Here is a 17,670-nt window from a genome sequence, read left to right on the forward strand (position 1 = left end):
AGGTGTTGGGTTGCCAGGGCCTGTTCACCTCTGTTTGGCCCCTCTTTTAGAGTCTATGCCCAGAAGGTAGTGGGGCAAGACACGTTCTGAGCAGGGAGTGGGTGAACCTGGTCAGAACTCACCTGATGCTGTAGAGGACATTCCCATTCCGGGAGATCCTTAGCAATTTGTTGTCTGTGGTGATCTCATGGAAGTGGGCCCCCTTCTCGTTTGCAAAGAACAGGTCAGGTTTCCAGATGGAGTCCAGCATGGATGGGTCCAGGTCCAGAGAGTCGTCAGGGTATTCATTATAGGCCAGGCGGGGGTCGTTCCATTGCTGCCGCAGGAAGATGTTGACCCTATAGTCCTACAGCCAGGAAATAACAAGGTGAAGGCAATGTTAGGCCCAAGGACATCAACTTTTGGAGGACCTGGGTGCTTTTGGCCAGTAAAACCTTTTCTGGAGGATGTTATTAAGTGTGGTTGCATCTTATATGGGGGTGAGACGTAAAAGGTGTGTATCAGGCAAAACCATGGGAGTCATAATTACTCCTAAAAATCCTCTAAATGCCCCATGAGGTATATTCAACCCTGAACTGAGATTATGTAAATGTTATTCTTTATTCTGAAAAAAATTAAACTAAAGAAAAATTCAAAGATGGATGTAATAAACACTTGTTTTCATCATCCTGTTAATATTTTGTCATGTTTGCTTCATTTTTTTTAAATAAGAGAAAAAATACATTGCAGATAAATTGAAGTCCCCCTTTTACCCTCAACCCCAATACTACAGTACTTCTTAGGCACACTAGGATTTGAGAGTCACTGGTCTAGACAAATTGAAGGAATGAAAGGAAAAAATCGAAGCTGATGTCTGAGCATTCAAACTATTCTGCCTAAAGAGAACAATTAATTCTCAAGAAGTGAAGGAGGGATGGGCGGAAGAATTCTGTAGTGTTCCTGCTGGTCCTAGGGTTCATCCCATTCACTTTTAATACCAGCCTTCTATAACTTACTGTGACATATGTTGATTTGTTTGGAAAGGTTTAATAGATGTCATGGAGTCACATCTTACTAGCTTCTTTTTTTATTTATTTATTATACTTTAAGTTCTAGGGTACATGTGCACAACGTGCAGGTTTGTTACATATGTATACATGTGCCATGTTGGTGTGCTGCACCCATTAACTCGTCATTTACATTAGGTATATCTCCTAGGGCTATCCCTCCCCCCTCCCCTCACCCCACAACAGGCCCTGGTGTGTGATGTTCCCCTTTCTGTGTCCAAGTGTTCTCATTGTTCAATTCCCACCTATGAGTGAGAACATGCGGTGTTTGGTTTTTTGTACTTGCAATAGTTTGCTGAGAATGATGGTTTCCAGCTTTATCCATGTCCCTATAAAGGACATGCACTCATCTTTTTTTATGGCTGCATAGTATTCCATGGTGTATATGTGCCACATTTTCTTAATCCAGTCTATCATTGATGGACATTTGGGTTGGTTCCAAGTCTTTGCTATTGTGAATAATGCCACAATAAACATACGTGTGCATGTGTCTTTATAGCAGCATGATTTATAATCCTTTGGGTATATACCCAGTAATGGGATGGCTGGGTCAAATGGTATTTCTAGTTCTAGATCCTTGAGGAATTGCCACACTGTCTTCCACAATGGTTGAACTAGTTTACAGTCCCACCAACAGTGTAAAAGTGTTCCTATTTCTCCACATCCTCTCCAGCACCTGTTGTTTCCTGACTTTTTATTGATCGTCATTCTAACTGGTGTGAGATGGTATCTCATTGTGGTTTTGATTTGCATTTCTCTGATGGCCAGTGATGATGAGCATTTTTTCATGTGTCTGTTGGCTGCATAAATGTCTTCTTTTGAGAATTGTCTGTTCATATCCTTCACCCACTTTTTGATGGGGTTGTTTGTTTTTTTGCTTGTAAATTTGTTTGAGTTCTTTGTAGATTCTGGATATTAGCCCTTTGTCAGACAAACAGAGCCAAATCATGAGTGAACTCCCATTCACAATTGCTTCAAAGAGAATAAAATACCTAGGAATCCAACTTACAAGGGATGTGAAGGACCTCTTCAAGGAGAACTACATACCACTGCTCAACGAAATAAAAGAGGACACAAACAAATGGAAGAACAGTCCATGCTCATGGATAGGAAGAATCAATATCGTGAAAATGACCATATTGCCCAAGGTAATTGATAGATTCAATGCCATTCCCATCAAGTTACCAATGACTTTCTTCAAAGAACTGGAAAAAATACTTTAATGTTCATATGGAACCAAAAAAGAGCCCACATTGCCAAGTCAATCCTAAGCCAAAAGAACAAAGCTGGAGGCATCACGCTACCTGACTTCAATATAAGACGACAGTAACCAAAACAACATTGTACTGGTACCAAAACAGAGACATAGACCAATGGAACAGAACAGAGCCCTCAGAAATAATACCACACATCTACAACCATCTGATCTTTGACAAACCTGAGAAAAACAAGCAATGGGGAAAGGATTCCCTATTTAATAAATGGTGCTGGGAAAACTGGCTAGCCATATATAGAAAGCTGAAACTGGATCCCTTCCTTACACCTTATACAAAAATTAATTCAAGATGGATTAAAGACTTAAATGTTAGACCTAAAACCATTAAAACCCTAGAAGAAAACCTAGGCAATACCATTCAGGCCATAGGCATGGGCAAGGACTTCATGTCTAAAACACCAAAAGCAATGGCAACAAAATTGACAAATGGGATCTAATTAAACTAAAGAGCTTCTGCACAGCAAAAGAAACTACCATCTGAGTGAACAGGCAACCTACAGAATGGGAGAAAATTTTTGCAATCTACTAATCTGACATCTTACTAGCTTCTAAATTTAATGCTTAGTTAATGTTTCTCTGATGGTACTGCAGTGTAGTTATTCCACTGAAAGAAAAATTCAGGAGCCAAATCAATTAGGGAAATGTTAGACCGGTTGAAATACAATAGGCTTCTTTATTGCAGGACTTCTCAGAGACCTTAATATGCTGATGAGTTGTGTGCATCTCAAGAAGGGAATAGAATATGGTTTATTTTGGCCATGGAATTCTTATATTTGTGCATGATGAGTATCTTCTATAGAATATAGGTTAGGAATGGCTGTTCTAGTCAAAACTCCATCCCCACCTCCCACATTTTTTTTGTCCAGATGAAGAGACTGAAGTCCAGGGAGAATTGAGACTGGCTCAATGTCACTCTGAAAATGTAGGGCCAGAGCTGATTCTAGAACCCAAGTGTTCTGACTCCTAGCTGAGAGTTTGCTCCATTGCCTCAGCTGATCCTAGAGGAACTGAAAGAGTCCATTCAGTTTCTATTCACAACGTGAGGAGCTATTATGGTATGGGTAGATCTCAATAGCAGAAAACTGGGTCAGGCAGTTAAGAAATATTTCCATTAAGAAAGTTTTCGGTCAGGAGCGATGGCTCATGCCTGTAATCCCAGCATGTTGGGAGGCCAAGGTGGGAGGATTTCTTGAGCCCAGGAGTTTGAGACTAGCCTGGCCAACATGATGATACCTCATTTCTACCAGAAAGTACAGAAGGTAGCAGGGTGTGATGGCCTGCACAGTAGCCTGTAGTCCCAGCTACTCAGGAGGCTGAGGTAGGAGGATCACCTGAACCCAGGGAGGTCCAGGCTGCAGTGAACCATGATCATGCCACTGCACTCCAGCCTGGGTGACAGAATGAGACCCTGTCACAAACAAACAAACAAAACAAAAAAGAAAGTTTTAAATTTTGTTATAGAGACATTGTAAACCTGGAGTTCATGAATATCATGACACAAGTAGAGTTTAGGGTATATTTGTGTTTCCCAAGCAGGAAGGGCATAGCTCTCTATGTTGGATCTCCCAAAGGGTCTATAGTTCCCCAAATGATTAATATCCTCAGTTCAAGTCCAACTTTAAATGCTTTCCACCAAGGAATAATCTCCATACATGAGGACCTGCTATTGCTCTTTCCCGAGGGTGCTGGATAAACGAGGTCATGCAATATTTTCTTTTGGAATGCTGCTTATAAATCCTCATCAGTCTTGATCTGTTATCAGCAGGGATAAACTAAAACAAACAACCTTCCTCCCCACTCTCACCCTCACCCCTGCTCAATTCCTCCTACAGCTCATGCCTCGGCCTGTTTGCCTATAGAAATATCAATAGCTTCATAAAATGTTCCAAGATATTTTATAGGATTGTTCTATAATTTAATTGCAGCCTCTCCCTCCAGCCCCATAGAAAGTGACATTTGGCCTTGTAATCTCATATCTTATAAGTCCCATGGTGGTGGAAGAACTTCAGGCCTGCCCTGAGTGTTGGCTCTTTGTCCTGTTGATGGTAATGGATAACTCCCAATCTGGTCCCATCTGATCAGGGGATTGGAAATAGTCTCTCCTTCTCCTTCTCCCTTGGATTTTGCATGAAGTTTGCATATGTGTGTGTGTGTGTGTGTGTTATGATGAGGCATTGGGCAAGTCACATCAGAGTGAACAGACTATGAATGGTTGGGCAGAAAAAGCCTTCAGTCCCCAAGCCCCAGCTGCACTTTTGATGTTCTTGCCAGTGACATGTCAAGTCCGTTTATGTGGCTAGCAGGAAGAAAAGAAAGTGGCATTTCTTAAAATGGTCTGTTAGGCAGCAGGCGCCGTTCTAGATACTGTCACATACATTTTATCCTCACAAAACCCCTGCAAGCTAGACATTCAGATTCCCATAGTGAGGGTAAGAAAACAGGTTTGGAAAGGCTGAGAAATGTGTCCCAGGAGCAGGGCCAGTGAGTGGCAGAGCTAGGACTGCAATCAGCATCAGCCTGAGCCTCTAGTGAGCACTTGTGATTTACGTCACATGGTGTGGACAGCCAATCCTGTGTGAGGGACACTTTCTGTCAGCCTCATTGCTCAGGCAAAATCTGCCTTCTCAGCTTAAGGCTTATCTCCTGCAGGAGACTTCATGCCCCAGGCTTCCCTGACCTCTTCCTTTTTGATCTCCTAGCAAGACCGAATCACCTGGAATGTTTAATTGAGCACTTCTTCACTGTGTATGTCTTATGTCCTCAGCTTGATTGGGAGCAATCTTAGTGGATGAACCAGACCTTATATTTTCACTGCACCATCTCACCTAGTCACTCAGTCAGTGCACCTATGAGCTACCTAGTACCTATGAGAAGGAAGAGGAGGTAAAGTCAGAAAAAGCTGGAACAGAATGGACTTTTCTTATTTTATATCTGGAAAGACTGAGACCCAGAGGGGAAAGGATTTCCTAAGATCACACAACAATTCAGTAAAGAATCTGGAATTAGAACTTGGCTCTGCTTCTCTGAGCCTCACTGTTAAAAGAAGTTAGGCTAGATGGTCTCTAAGAACTTTTCCAAATCTAACAGCTAATTGTTGTTAGTTTTATTTTTTCTAACAACATTTAACTGAGCTCTCTTAAGTGCCAGATACTATTCTAGGCACTGAGGAATCCACTGAGAACAAGAAAGATATATTTATTCAGCTCCAGAGCCTCCAGTGTAATGTTTACACCATACTGAGGAAAGGGCTCTGATAGGGGTTAAACGCAGGGTGCTAGGGAATATAGAAGACAGGTTCCCATCTGGACTTGGGGGTGGTGATCAGGGAAGTCTCCAGGTAGAAGTGATATTTAAGGTGAGATCAAATATGGTTGAGCCAAAGAGGGAAAGCATTTTGGGCAGTTGGAAGTGCACGTGTGAAGGCCTAGAGGTAAAGCAAGAGTGTGGCACTTTGGAAAGAATAGCAAGTGAATGAATAGAGGAGTGGGAGGACACATGCAGGGTCTTGCAAGCTGTACTGAGAAATTTGAACTTTTTCCTAATAATAATGTGGAGCCTTTGAAGAATTTTAAATAAAGATGGACATTATTACATTTGCATTTTATTACTAATATTTAAAAATGTTTTACTGTTATTTCAGAAGCAATGCAAGTTGTCAGTAAAAAATTTATGTTTTAGACGTACATCATCTAAAAGAAGAAAAACAAAATAAAACCCATCTCTTTGTATTTCATAATGAGTCTCTCATTATGAAATGACTAATGAAAAGTTAGAGCGAGAGACGGAGAATGTACCTTGGTGTCCTCAGGCAGCTTGACTCCTACTGACAGCACCTGCCCTAGCAGCCGCTACCCAAACAAGTTGCTGCCATTGATTTCCTCCCTTAAGTTGGCAAACAGCAGTGAGAAATGCAGTTCAGAAGAGATCAATGTAATTGGTGTAATAGGCCGAAAGCTAAAGGCTGTTTTGCTTATTTGGCCATAGCTATACGTATGCTGGTTGGTGTTCGACATGCGGGGGGCCATGTTCAAGTTCAGGGACTGGAGGAGCAGCAATTGAATTCTCCACCCTAGAACCTGAGGTTCCACCTCTGAGAGCTGGCTTCTAGGTCTCAAACTCTCAAGGGCAGCCCACAAACCTGAAGCAGGAGGGATTTCCAGAGCTCTGATTCAACAGTGTTCAGCATCAACTCACCCATCCTGCCTCTCAGATTCCTTGATGATCTAATTTCTGGTAACTGGGCAACTAGCTGCCCTGCTTATGAGACCAAGGTAGAGCATTAACTCATTCATTTGTTCATTCATTCATTCCACAGACATTTATTGAGGGCTTCCTATGCACCACCTGAAGTTGGATCTGTCCCCCACCTCTACCCCCACTGTGCCTCATTTCAGATTCTAACCTCTCCTAATAAACTCCTCTAAACTCAGTATTGTGATGAAGTAGGAAGCATGAAGTGTTTTAGTAGGATAGAGCTAAGAGCTTGTGCAAGATTGTTGGTGGGAAGGGTATGTGGAATGCAAGAGGTGGGCCCATTGCAGTCAGAACCAAGAGACATTGCATCAAGAGGTAAACAAAAGAACCAGATTCTTATACCTTTTAAAGTCTTATCATTCCGGCTCCCAAGGGGATATCTCATCTCGAAACTCAATCCAACTCTATTAACATTTATGAGGCTGATTGGGAGTACAGTTGACGGTGGAGGCACAGGGTCTTCATTTGTATACTTAAAGAATTCAGTTTATCTAGTAAGCAAAATAAGGCATGGACACAAATATCTACCACACAAAATTGAAAGTGAGAGGGTCATAAGAAGTTCTAACAGGCTGCATGCGGTGGCTCACGCCTGTAATCCCAGCACTTTGGGAGGCCAAAATGGGCAGATTGCTTGAGCCCAGGAGTTTGAGACAAGCCTGGGCAATGTGGAAAACTCCATCTGTACAAAAAAAGTAAAAATAAAAAAATTAGCTGGGCATGGTGGTGCACGACTGTAGTCCCAGCTACTTGGGAGGCTGAGGTGGGAGGATCAATTGAGCCCATGAGGTTGAGGCTGTAGTGAGCCATGATTGTGCCACTGCACTCCGGCCTGGGTAACAGAGCAAGACCCTGTCTCAAAAATAAATACATAAATAAATATAAATAAATAAATACTTTTAACAAATTGCCATTAGAGATGATTTCCAGCCAAGTTGGGCAAATCTGGAAAAGCTTTTCAGGAGAAGGTAGCATTTGAGGTGGCCCCTTTCAGTTTGTTCCATCCTCCAGAAGTTAGCATCTCTAGATCTAGGATTGTTCTGAGATGTGAACAGTATCTGGTTTCACCTGGAACAAGGCCAGCGATATGCTCTAAGCCTATATGTCTCACATCTTTGAGATAAGGGTAAGACATTAAGACTAGGGCTGCAGCCTCAGAGTATTTGGAACTAGAATATGTATAATTGGGGGTAAAAGGAATCTCATGTAGAAGGAATAGCACAAGCAGAGGTGTGTAGGCAGGGGCATTCAAACAGTTCAGTTTAGCTCAACCATTAGCAGCATAAATAATAGTAATTGCCCCTTATTGAGGCCCTACTATACAACAGGCATTATGTCTTAAGCATGCCATACATGTCAGCTTATTTTATCTTTAAAACAATCCTATGACTTGGGCATTTTCAACCTAATTTTATAGATGAAGAAAGTGCAGGGAGATTAAGTGCTTTTTCTGGATTTACACAGTTAGGAAAGAGTGGGGCTGGAGTTCAAACCTGGTTTGTCTGATTACATAAAGTTCAGGCTCTTAACTACTCTGCTGTGATAAGGCTGCAAAATGAATTAATTTGACTGTGGATATCCTTAACTGCCAAACCAAGGTATTTGGATTTTATTTGCTAGCCAATTTAGCACCATTGAAGACTTAAGCAGTGGGGTAATGTCACAGTTTGATTTCAGGAAGATCAGTATGGCAGGAACCACTGTAGACAATTGGAAGCAGGAGAAAACAGGTACAGAAAGACCTGCTTTAAGGCTGTTGTGACAATCCAGTTGGGAGGAAATAAAGGTTCTAAACTAAGATAGCAGGAGTGGAGATTGGAGCTAGATGAGAGAATCATCATTCTTATCATCATGATTTTCATCATCAAATATTACAGCTAGAAAGAACCCTGGAGACTTCTGTCTCAACTCTCTCATTTTACAGAAAGGGAGTCTCCCTCAGGGGCACACAGCAATTCAATTGACTAAGGTGGAAACTGCATGCAGGAATCCTGTTGGACAGATGTGAAAACTAAAGCCCTAAAAGCTCAAGTTCCTGCTGCTAGTTACTGGTAAATTCAGAATTAATAATAACAATGCAAATAATACTAATATTCTGAGACTTCACCACATGCAAGAAACTGTGTTAAGACCTTTATGTGTGTTATTTTTATCTTCACAATAACCCTGTGAGGTAGGTTTTATTGTTATTCTCATTTTGCAGGGAAATCAAGGTACAGAGAGGTTAATGTTACACTCATGACACTGCATAACTAGTAAGTGACAAAGCTGGGATTTGAACCCAGGACGTTAATGTCAGAGCCCAAGCATTTAACCAGTAGACTACACTACCCATGATATCCCAGATATGAATTGAGTGACAGTTTGATGACACCTCAATGTCATTAGGTACTGCCTCTGGCTGCTATGACGTACCTGTGGGTTTTTAGATGCCCACAACTAACAGGAAGTATTGAAAAGGGCAAAGGACAGAAAGCTTCTGCCCTAGATTTAGCAGTCTGCTAGTGCTTTATTTCTGCCTCGAGCCATGGATTTGATCTGCTGTCTGCTCTATACTCAAGTCCAGTGCTTGTGGACTGCCCAGATCCCTGTCTATTGCCTGCTTGGCCCCAGATGCTTTGTGTCTTAAATTTCTCCTAAGTCACCATGCTGCCTGGTGCATTCTCATTTAGATATCACACAATCAGAGCTACATTTGTTGTAAAGAACTGTAGATGGTTTGGACCAGTGGAGCTTAGCATCTTTGTTTGTCTTTAGGGGATCACTAAAGATCAATGTGAATTTAATAATTACATAAAAATGTGAATAGCAGTTCTGTTTATTGGGTGTATTGGATGTCTGACATTTGCTAAATTTTTTTTTTTTTTCTGAGATGGAGTCTCGTTCTGTCACTCAGGCTGGAGTGCAGTGGTGCGATCTCTGCTCACTGCAACCTCCACCTCCCAGGTTGAAGGGATTCTCCTGCCCTAGCCCCCTGAGTAGCTGGGATTATAGGCACCTACCACCATGCCCGGCTAATTTTTGTATTGTTAGTAGAGGCACGGTTTCACCATGTTGGCCAGGCTGGTCTCACACTCCTGGCCTCAAGTGATCCACCCGCCTTGGCGTCCAAAAGTGCTGGGATTACAGGCATGAGCCAACACATAAAACTTTCTATGTATCATATTGCTAAACTTTTTGGTTGGGTGTGGTGGCTCATGCCTGTAATTCCAGCACTTTGGGAGGCCAAGGTGGGTAGATCACCTGAGGTCAGGAGTTTGAGACCAGCCTGGCCAACATGGCGAAACCCCGTCTCTACTAAAAATGCAAAAATTAGCCTGGACTTGGTGGCAAGCGCTGGTAATCCCAGCTACCTGGGAGGCTGAGGGGGGAGAACTGCTTGAACCTGGAAGGTGGTGGTTGCAGTGAGCTGAGAATGTGCTACTGCACTCCAGCTGGGGCGACAGAGAGAGACTCCACCTCAAAAAACAAAAACAAAAACAAAAACAAAACAACAACAACAACAAAAAAAACCTTTTCATCAACCTAGCATACTGGGCATTATTATACTTATTTCACTGGAGAGGAAACCGAAATTTAGAGTGGTTAAATGGAGGTTAAGTTTCTTGCCCAAGATCACATAGCTAGTAGGTGCTAGGAACAGAGATATGAATCCAGGACTTCTGGTTCCCAATTTCACACTCTTTTGACAATTATAGGCTGTATCTTCCCATTTAAAAAAAATTTTAAACCAAGTTCAATTTATTTTATTTTAAAACATCTATTTAAAATATTTTAAAAGTAAATATTTATTAAAAATTATTAAATATTTTAAACATATATTTAAACTTTTAATTAAATATTAAATACAATATGTTAGACTATCTATTGGGTAGATCAAGGAAATATAGTAGACGTAGTATACTGGGGACCCACTGAGCCCATGTGACAGGTTGGTGCATAAATAACCTTATAATCAGTATCAGGCGAAGAATTTTGGATTGGGACATTGAGCAATGAAGTAGATTTATAACTGGTTGCCAAAGGGTGCAAATGGAAGGAAGGAAGGGTGGATGTTAACCTGGAAAGAGGAAAGCTGATAGTGTTGGCAGTGCAGGGCACAATGGTGAGACATGCCACTAACAAACTTGGAAATATGGAAATTAAGGTCACCCTCTGAGAGTTAAAAAACAAACAACGGAGATGAATATGCAATGGAGGGATTTGCATGTTCAAATCTGAGGCCTGGCATCAATCTGAATGATCTATGTGTAATCTCAATGACTTAGAATGGGCATGTGCTTGTAATGTAATGAGAAGAACCCTAATTTATTGTATTACATCTTGTTTTGGGGACTGTTTTGTAAACATATGTGGGACATTCATTCTGTAGCATAAGAAAGGGCCGTTCAAGTAGGAGGAATTTGGCAATTGGTAATCTAGCATACTGCATCACTATATTTGTGGAAACACCAACTTTCTTGCCATTAGAAGGAGGGCTTCTGTGTGGTGATGCAAGGATGGTTTCTTAGAACTCTCTCTGGCCTGGATGAAACTTCCCTCAAGACTGTCTACCTCTCTTTTCTCCAATTCCAGTTATGTTAAAAGCAACTTTTGCTTGGCAAGGGAGCACACTCCTGGTGGACATGGCATTCTTATTATTACAATAGAAAGTCTTACTGTAAATTGGAACAATTTGGCAGTTTGATTTCCCCACTTCAGTCATTCGTGGGTTTGATGGTCATGAGTCAGCCTTCTGGAATTTGATCTGATGAAGAGTCACGCTCTGGGCAGTCATAAGTTCACTGCTGTGACACCTCCCCTGGTGTACTGGGAGAGAATCATCCAGCAGATGGTACCAAGACTGCTCATCACCCCATGGTCTGCTTGTGATAGACTCCAATGGCATTTCTGAGGGCTTTCTCCTTGGCCCTCTCTTAGTCTTTTGTTTACTAAAGCTTTGTTGAGTGTGGCACCATATCTAATTGGATAACGCTGAATAGACTTTCTCTTGGATCCCCCAGACCCAAGAAGATAAGAAGGGACCTAGCATAAGCTGTGTAGAGAGACAAAAGTGTAATGGAAAAAGGAACAACAACAAAAGATCTCATCCATAATAGCAACCACCCCCACAAAATATCTGTGAATAAACCTAACATGAAATATGTGAGTTGTATATATTTAAAAAAATCAAAAACTTTACTGAAAGGCATAAAGGAATACCTGTATAATTGGAGATATGTACTATACTTATAAAATATTGTAAAAATGTACTTTATTCCCAAATTAATCTTTAAACTTAATGCAATCCTAATCAAAACCTGAGAGGCTTTTTTTTTTTTTTCTTTTTTTTGAGATAGAGTCTCGCTCTGTCGCCCAGGCTGGAGTGCAGTGGCACGATCTCGGCTCACTGCAAGCTCCGCCTCCTGGGTTCATGCCATTCTCCTGCCTCAGCCTCCCGAGTAGCTGGGACTACAGGCGCCCGCCACCACGCCCGGCTAATTTTTTTTTTGTATTTTTAGTAGAGACGGGGTTTCACTGTGTTAGCCAGGATGGTCTCAACCTCCTGACTTCGTGATCTGCCTGCCTCGGCCTTCCAAAGTGCCGGGATTACAGGCGTGAACCACCGCGCCCGGCCGTGAGACGATTTTTATAGGCCTCAATAAACTGATTCTAAAGTTCACATGGAAGAAAGAAAGGGCTGAAAGTGTTAAGAAAAACTTGTAAATGAAGAACAACAGACGACTTTCTCTACCAGACATAGAAATATAATGAGTCATAGAAATTAAAGCAGTGTGATATTGGTATAGAAACAGATAGAGCAATGGAGCAATAAACTGAGACTAGAGACTAGAAATGTATACATGGGGATTTAGTTTATGAAAAAGATAGCATTTCAAATTAGTAGAAAAACAGCGACTGTTTAAGAATGGTGTTGGAATAATAGAAACTCAATCAGAGAAAAATAGAGTTAAGCCACCACCAAATTCTTCATATAAAATTAAACTCCAAATGGATTTAGGAGATGCATATAAAAAAAGAAACCTATAATATTATTCAAAATGCCCAGTCAACATATTAAAAGATGCTCAGATTCACTAGGAATCTGAAGTGCAAATTGAAAATGACAATGAAGTACCATTTTGAAAATCCCATTTGGTGAAAATAAAAAAGCTTGATAATACCTTGGGTTGGCAAGGATGAAGAGAAATAAACACTATTGGAGGGAATGTAAATTATTGAAGCTTTTTTTTGGAAGGGAATTGGGCAAAATACTTTTAAAAAAGTGAATATTCTTTCATTAAAGCAATTCTACTTCTGGAATATATCCTAAAGAAATGCACACAGAGGGTTATGCACAAGAATGCTCATTGTAGCATTGTTTGTAATAGTGTAAAGCTGAAAAAACCTAAAAGCATGTCAAGAGAAAAGTGGTTAAATACTGTGAAATGATGGTGTCTCCATACCATGGAATTTTACTAGGAGGCTATAAAGCCTGGAAACATAGTTAGTATAATTTTGTCATACATTTAATCTAATAATAAACAATATATTTGTTCTCCCATGTTTCCAAATTTGGGATTGTGTAGAGAGTTAAAAAGAATAAGGTAGATCTATATGTAGCCATGTCGAGAGAGGCGTCAAGCTGTGGTGGAGTGGAAAAAGCAAATTGTATTGCACAATCCTACTTATACAAAGACATGTATATGTACCTAAATGTATGAACAATCAAGGAAAGGGGACTAGTATGGTGTCCACTAAATTTTATTACCTCAGGATAGGACAAAGGGAATTGGAGGGGAGGGCAAAGCAGGGGCATTCTTATTTCTCATTCTCTTTTTCTTTTTTATTGAACTAATTACAAAAGCTTGTTTTCATATATTACTAATGCACTTTAAAAAAATGTTCCAGGGTGCTGCTGTCCGTAAGCATACTGCAAGTGAACATTGTGACATTGTTCCCGAAATGGAAAGGTCTTTGAGGTGGAATGGGTAGAAATGGATTTTAGGGCCTAGAGAAGGTTTTCCAAGGGCTTCCTGGGGGAGGCAGAGGTTGAGAGAGAGGTCAAGAGAATGAGATTCTTGGTTCCCGCTCCAGTTCAACCAGAACCACCCATTTAAGAAATCTGTTTATTAAAGTGCTACATCAGATTTACCTTACAGCCAGGCGCGGTGGCTCATGCCTATAATCCCAGCACTTTGGGAGGCTGACGGGGTGGATAGCTTGAGGTCAGGAATTTGAGACCAGCCTGGCCAATATGGTGAAACCCCATCTCTACTAAAAATACAAAAATTAGCCGGGTGTGGTGGCACACACCTGTAATCCCAGCTACTCAGGAGGCTGAGGCAAAAGAATGGCTTGAACCTGGGAGGTGGAGGTTGCAGTGAGCCGAGATTGAGATCACGCCACTGCACTCCAACCTGGGTGACAGAGTGACACTTTGTCTCAAAAAAAAAAAAAAAAAAAGGTTTACCTTAAAAATTGAACTAAGGTGGGACTGCTATTAAAAACAATGCTTTGAAATTCACTAACCCAGAATAAGTATGGCCCCACTTTGCTCTGCTCGGAACACTCCTTGTAGGGGCTGGGTCTATTTCTTTTTCTTTTTAAAAATTGTTATTTTAGATTCAGGGGGTATATGTGCAGGTTTGTTACATGGGTATATTGCGTAATGCTGGAGCTTGGGCTTCTTTTGAACCCATCAACTAAATAGTGAACATAGTGCCCTATAGGTAGTTTATTTCTTCACCTTTCATCTCAAGATGGAAATCAAGTGCTGGATGCACTTTGAGGAGAGCACCCTGGTGGTGAAGGGACTGAAAACTAGAGAGAATGGTTGAGGAAGCCAGGCTGGGGAAGGGACAGGGAGAGCCGATCTCAATTATGTGAAGGGTTGTCAGTTGATTTGGTTGATTCTGTGTGGCACTAGGTCAGGACTAAAGCTGTGGGTAAATGGAGATTTCAGAGCTGCCCAAAGATGAAATGGGCAGTCCCTTTACCATCAGGGTGCTCTCCTCAGTGCGCTGAGTTCCACCTTGAGATGAAAGACCAATAAATAAATTACTTATTGGTTATTATGTTCACTATTTGGGTGATGGGTTCAATAGAAACCCAAATACCAACATTATGCAATATATCCATGTAACAAACCTCCACATGACCCCTTGAATCTAAAATTGGGAGGTAGTAGGTTCCCCATCACTGGAGGTGTGCAAGCAAAAAGTACTTGGACATGATGTTTATGGCAGGGATTCTGACAACAGATGGGGGTGTGCTTAGAGAACCTTTCCACAAATACTGACTAGCTCTTGTGATTTAAGCAGTGTGGTGGGCACTGGAAATATAGAGGTGATTGAAGGAAACAAGGTCCCCACTCCGGCTGAAAAAGCCAATAAGGCAACAAACAAACAAGTGAACTTTTAAATTTTAGATATTGCTCTGAGGATAATAGAACATGGTGATGTGATAGAGAGTAACTGGAAGAGAGGGATATTTTTAGGTAGGGAGGTGGAGAAGGACTCCCTGAAGCAATGTCTGAGCTGAGACCTGAAGGGTGAGAAGGAGCCAGGCATGCAACGATCTTTCTGGGCAGAGGGAACAGAATGTGGTAAGAACCTTTGCAAGTTGTTGCAGGATGGGAAGTAGGATAATTCTGTGATCCGATTTGCAGTTTAAAATGATCCTTCTAGAAACTATGGGAAGTGATAGGGAGCATGAGGAGGGGAAGGAAGGAAACCAGTTAGGAGGCCATTTTGTCAAGCAGGAGAGAGATTATGCCAATTTTAACTAGGAGCTGAGAGGAACAAAGTGGGAAAAAAGTAGATGGATTTAAGTTTTATTTTTGTGATTTAAAATGTCTGCTTCATTTGATCAACTGATCCCAGGATAGGTTGACTTTGACTTGTGACTAAATGACTGCTCCCTAGCCAATGTGTTAATATTTATGTTTGGGTATAAAGGGCTTTTAAAAAAAAAGTTGGGGTCTTGCTTTGTTGCCCAGGTTGGAGTACAGTGGCACAATCATAGCTCACTGCATCCTTAAACTCCTGGGCTCAAGTGATCTCCTCTCTCCTCAGCCTCCTGAATAGCTGGGCCTACAGGTGCATGCCACCATGCCCAGCTGATATTTTAATTTTTTTGTAGAGATGGGGTTTCACTTTGTTGCCTAGGCTGGCCTTGAACTCTTAGCTTCAAGTGATCCTTTTACCTCAGCCTCCCAGAGTGCTAGAATTAGAGCCATGAACCACCACACCTGGCTATAAGGGGCTTTTGATCTCCTTGTGTGGTAGCTGTTTTCTTGTATCTTGAGGTCTTATTTGCAAATACCCAAAATGATGGATGACCAAGGTTGTTCTTGTGACACAAGTTCTTATAGGACTGGACAAATCCTCCCATCCAAGTACTAACCAGGCCTGACCCTGCTTAGCTTCAGAGATTAGACGAGATTGGGTGTGTTCAGGGTGGTATGACCATAGAGAAGACTGCACAAATCCTACTGAGCTTCTTATTGACCAAACCGTGCTGCAGAAGACCAGGATGAGGTCATACCCTTACATGGCCCTGGTGCCCTTGGCTCTGCCACTTCCCACTTCCCTCTTTCTTTATGCTCAGCAAATGGAGTAGGCCAAGAACAGGGCCTCAGGAGTCAGGCAGCCTGAGGATGATAACTGGCTGTACCATTTACTGGCTGGAAAAATTTGGGTGAATCAAGCTTCTCTAAGCCTCCGTTTCCTTATCTATAAAATGGGATTGTTGTACATGAAATAATTCCCATAATTCACTAACCAAAATTACCTGGCTTTCAGAAAAGTGCTCAGTAAATGACAAACACCAATACTAACACCTCACATTCTTTTCACAGTAGAGCTTTTTGAAAGGTTTATCTTCATGCTGTCTTTGTTTCAATTTATCCTTTGCTTTCTTCATGCCCCGAAATTACATTTCCTAATTCTACATACGTGCCCTCCCTTCCCCTATACCCCGTTGCTGAAACTACTGGATGACACTTTCTTTTCTACTTGACTTTGCTTTCCTCTTTTGGCACTATTGAACACACAACAGTTTTTTTGAAACCCTTTCATCCTTTGGTTCATCCCTTGAAACTGTTCTCTCCTGGAAGGTTTGAACATGGGGAGTACCATGACCAGATTGCTGCTTTAGTAAAATCACTCAATTTGGTGCCGATCAGTTTAGAAAAAAAGAAAAAAGAAAAATAACTCGAAAGCACACAACAGTGCCTGGCATGTACATATTCAGAGAATTATTATTAATAATTTACAGAGAATTATTATTAACTTCTGTGTTCCACAGCATCCTTGCATAGCTCTGTAATCTCACCCATCCTACTGTGGTATTATCTTGTTTTCCTTAAAATAGACTCCTTGAAAGCAGAGACCTCCTACTCACTGATGTCTGGTTCCTGTTTACTTCTGGTACCACAGGAGAATTATACTTCTCTTTGGGCAGTGCCATGTGACTTCCCTTGGATAGTGACATGCAAGCAGAAGTCACTCCTAGGTGGAACACATTTACTTGGCAGTTGTTATGGACTGAATGTGTCCCTCCAAAATTTATATGTTGAAGCCCTAACCCCCAGAGTGACTATATTTGAAGATGGAGTCTTTAAGGAGGTGATAAAGGTTAAATGAGGTCATGAGGGTGGGGCCCTAATTCAGTAGGGTGTGTGTCCTAATAAGGAGAGAAAGAGGTGCCAGATCTCTCTCTTTGCACAGAGAAGAAGCCATTTGAGGAAACAGTGAAAAGAAGCTGTCTACAAGCCAGGAAAAGGGCCCTCACTAGAGACCAACTCTGGTGGCACCTGGAGCTTGAACTTCTAACCTCCAGAACTGTGACAAAATAATTTTCTGTTGTTGAAGGCATCCAATCTGTGGTACTTTGTTATGGTAGCACACACTAATACACCAGTGTTCAACCCTTCAGTGTATTGTTCTCTTGTGTGGCAAATGTGAAATTGTGTGTTGATACGGAAATGCAATGCTGAGCTACTACCTGGGGGAAAGCAGTCCTGGAGAGCCCTTAGATCTGCAGCAGACTTTAGATGAGTGATAAATGAATCATTGTTGTCTGAAGATGTTGAGATTTTGGGGATTTGTT

At 41.4% G+C, this 17,670-nt stretch overlaps 1 protein-coding gene and 1 long non-coding RNA gene across 3 annotated transcripts in view; one reads left to right on the top strand and one right to left on the bottom strand.

Moving 5' to 3' along the window:
* The window catches only part of GLRA1 (glycine receptor alpha 1), a 102,820-nt gene that overhangs the window by 37,023 nt on the left and 48,127 nt on the right, over positions 1 to 17,670 (bottom strand). For both annotated transcript variants that reach the window (XM_063604264.1, XM_003828984.4), the window contains exon 4: positions 123 to 346. In XM_063604264.1, coding sequence (XP_063460334.1) covers positions 123 to 346 — 224 coding nt within the window. The remainder of the gene's footprint in view (positions 1 to 122; positions 347 to 17,670) is intronic.
* Positions 1 to 17,670, top strand: part of LOC117980409 (uncharacterized) — a 415,604-nt gene that overhangs the window by 1,971 nt on the left and 395,963 nt on the right. The gene's annotated exons all lie outside the window — the stretch shown is intronic.

Source organism: Pan paniscus, chromosome 4 (genome assembly GCF_029289425.2).
Source record: "Pan paniscus chromosome 4, NHGRI_mPanPan1-v2.0_pri, whole genome shotgun sequence".
Lineage (NCBI taxonomy): Eukaryota > Metazoa > Chordata > Mammalia > Primates > Hominidae > Pan > Pan paniscus.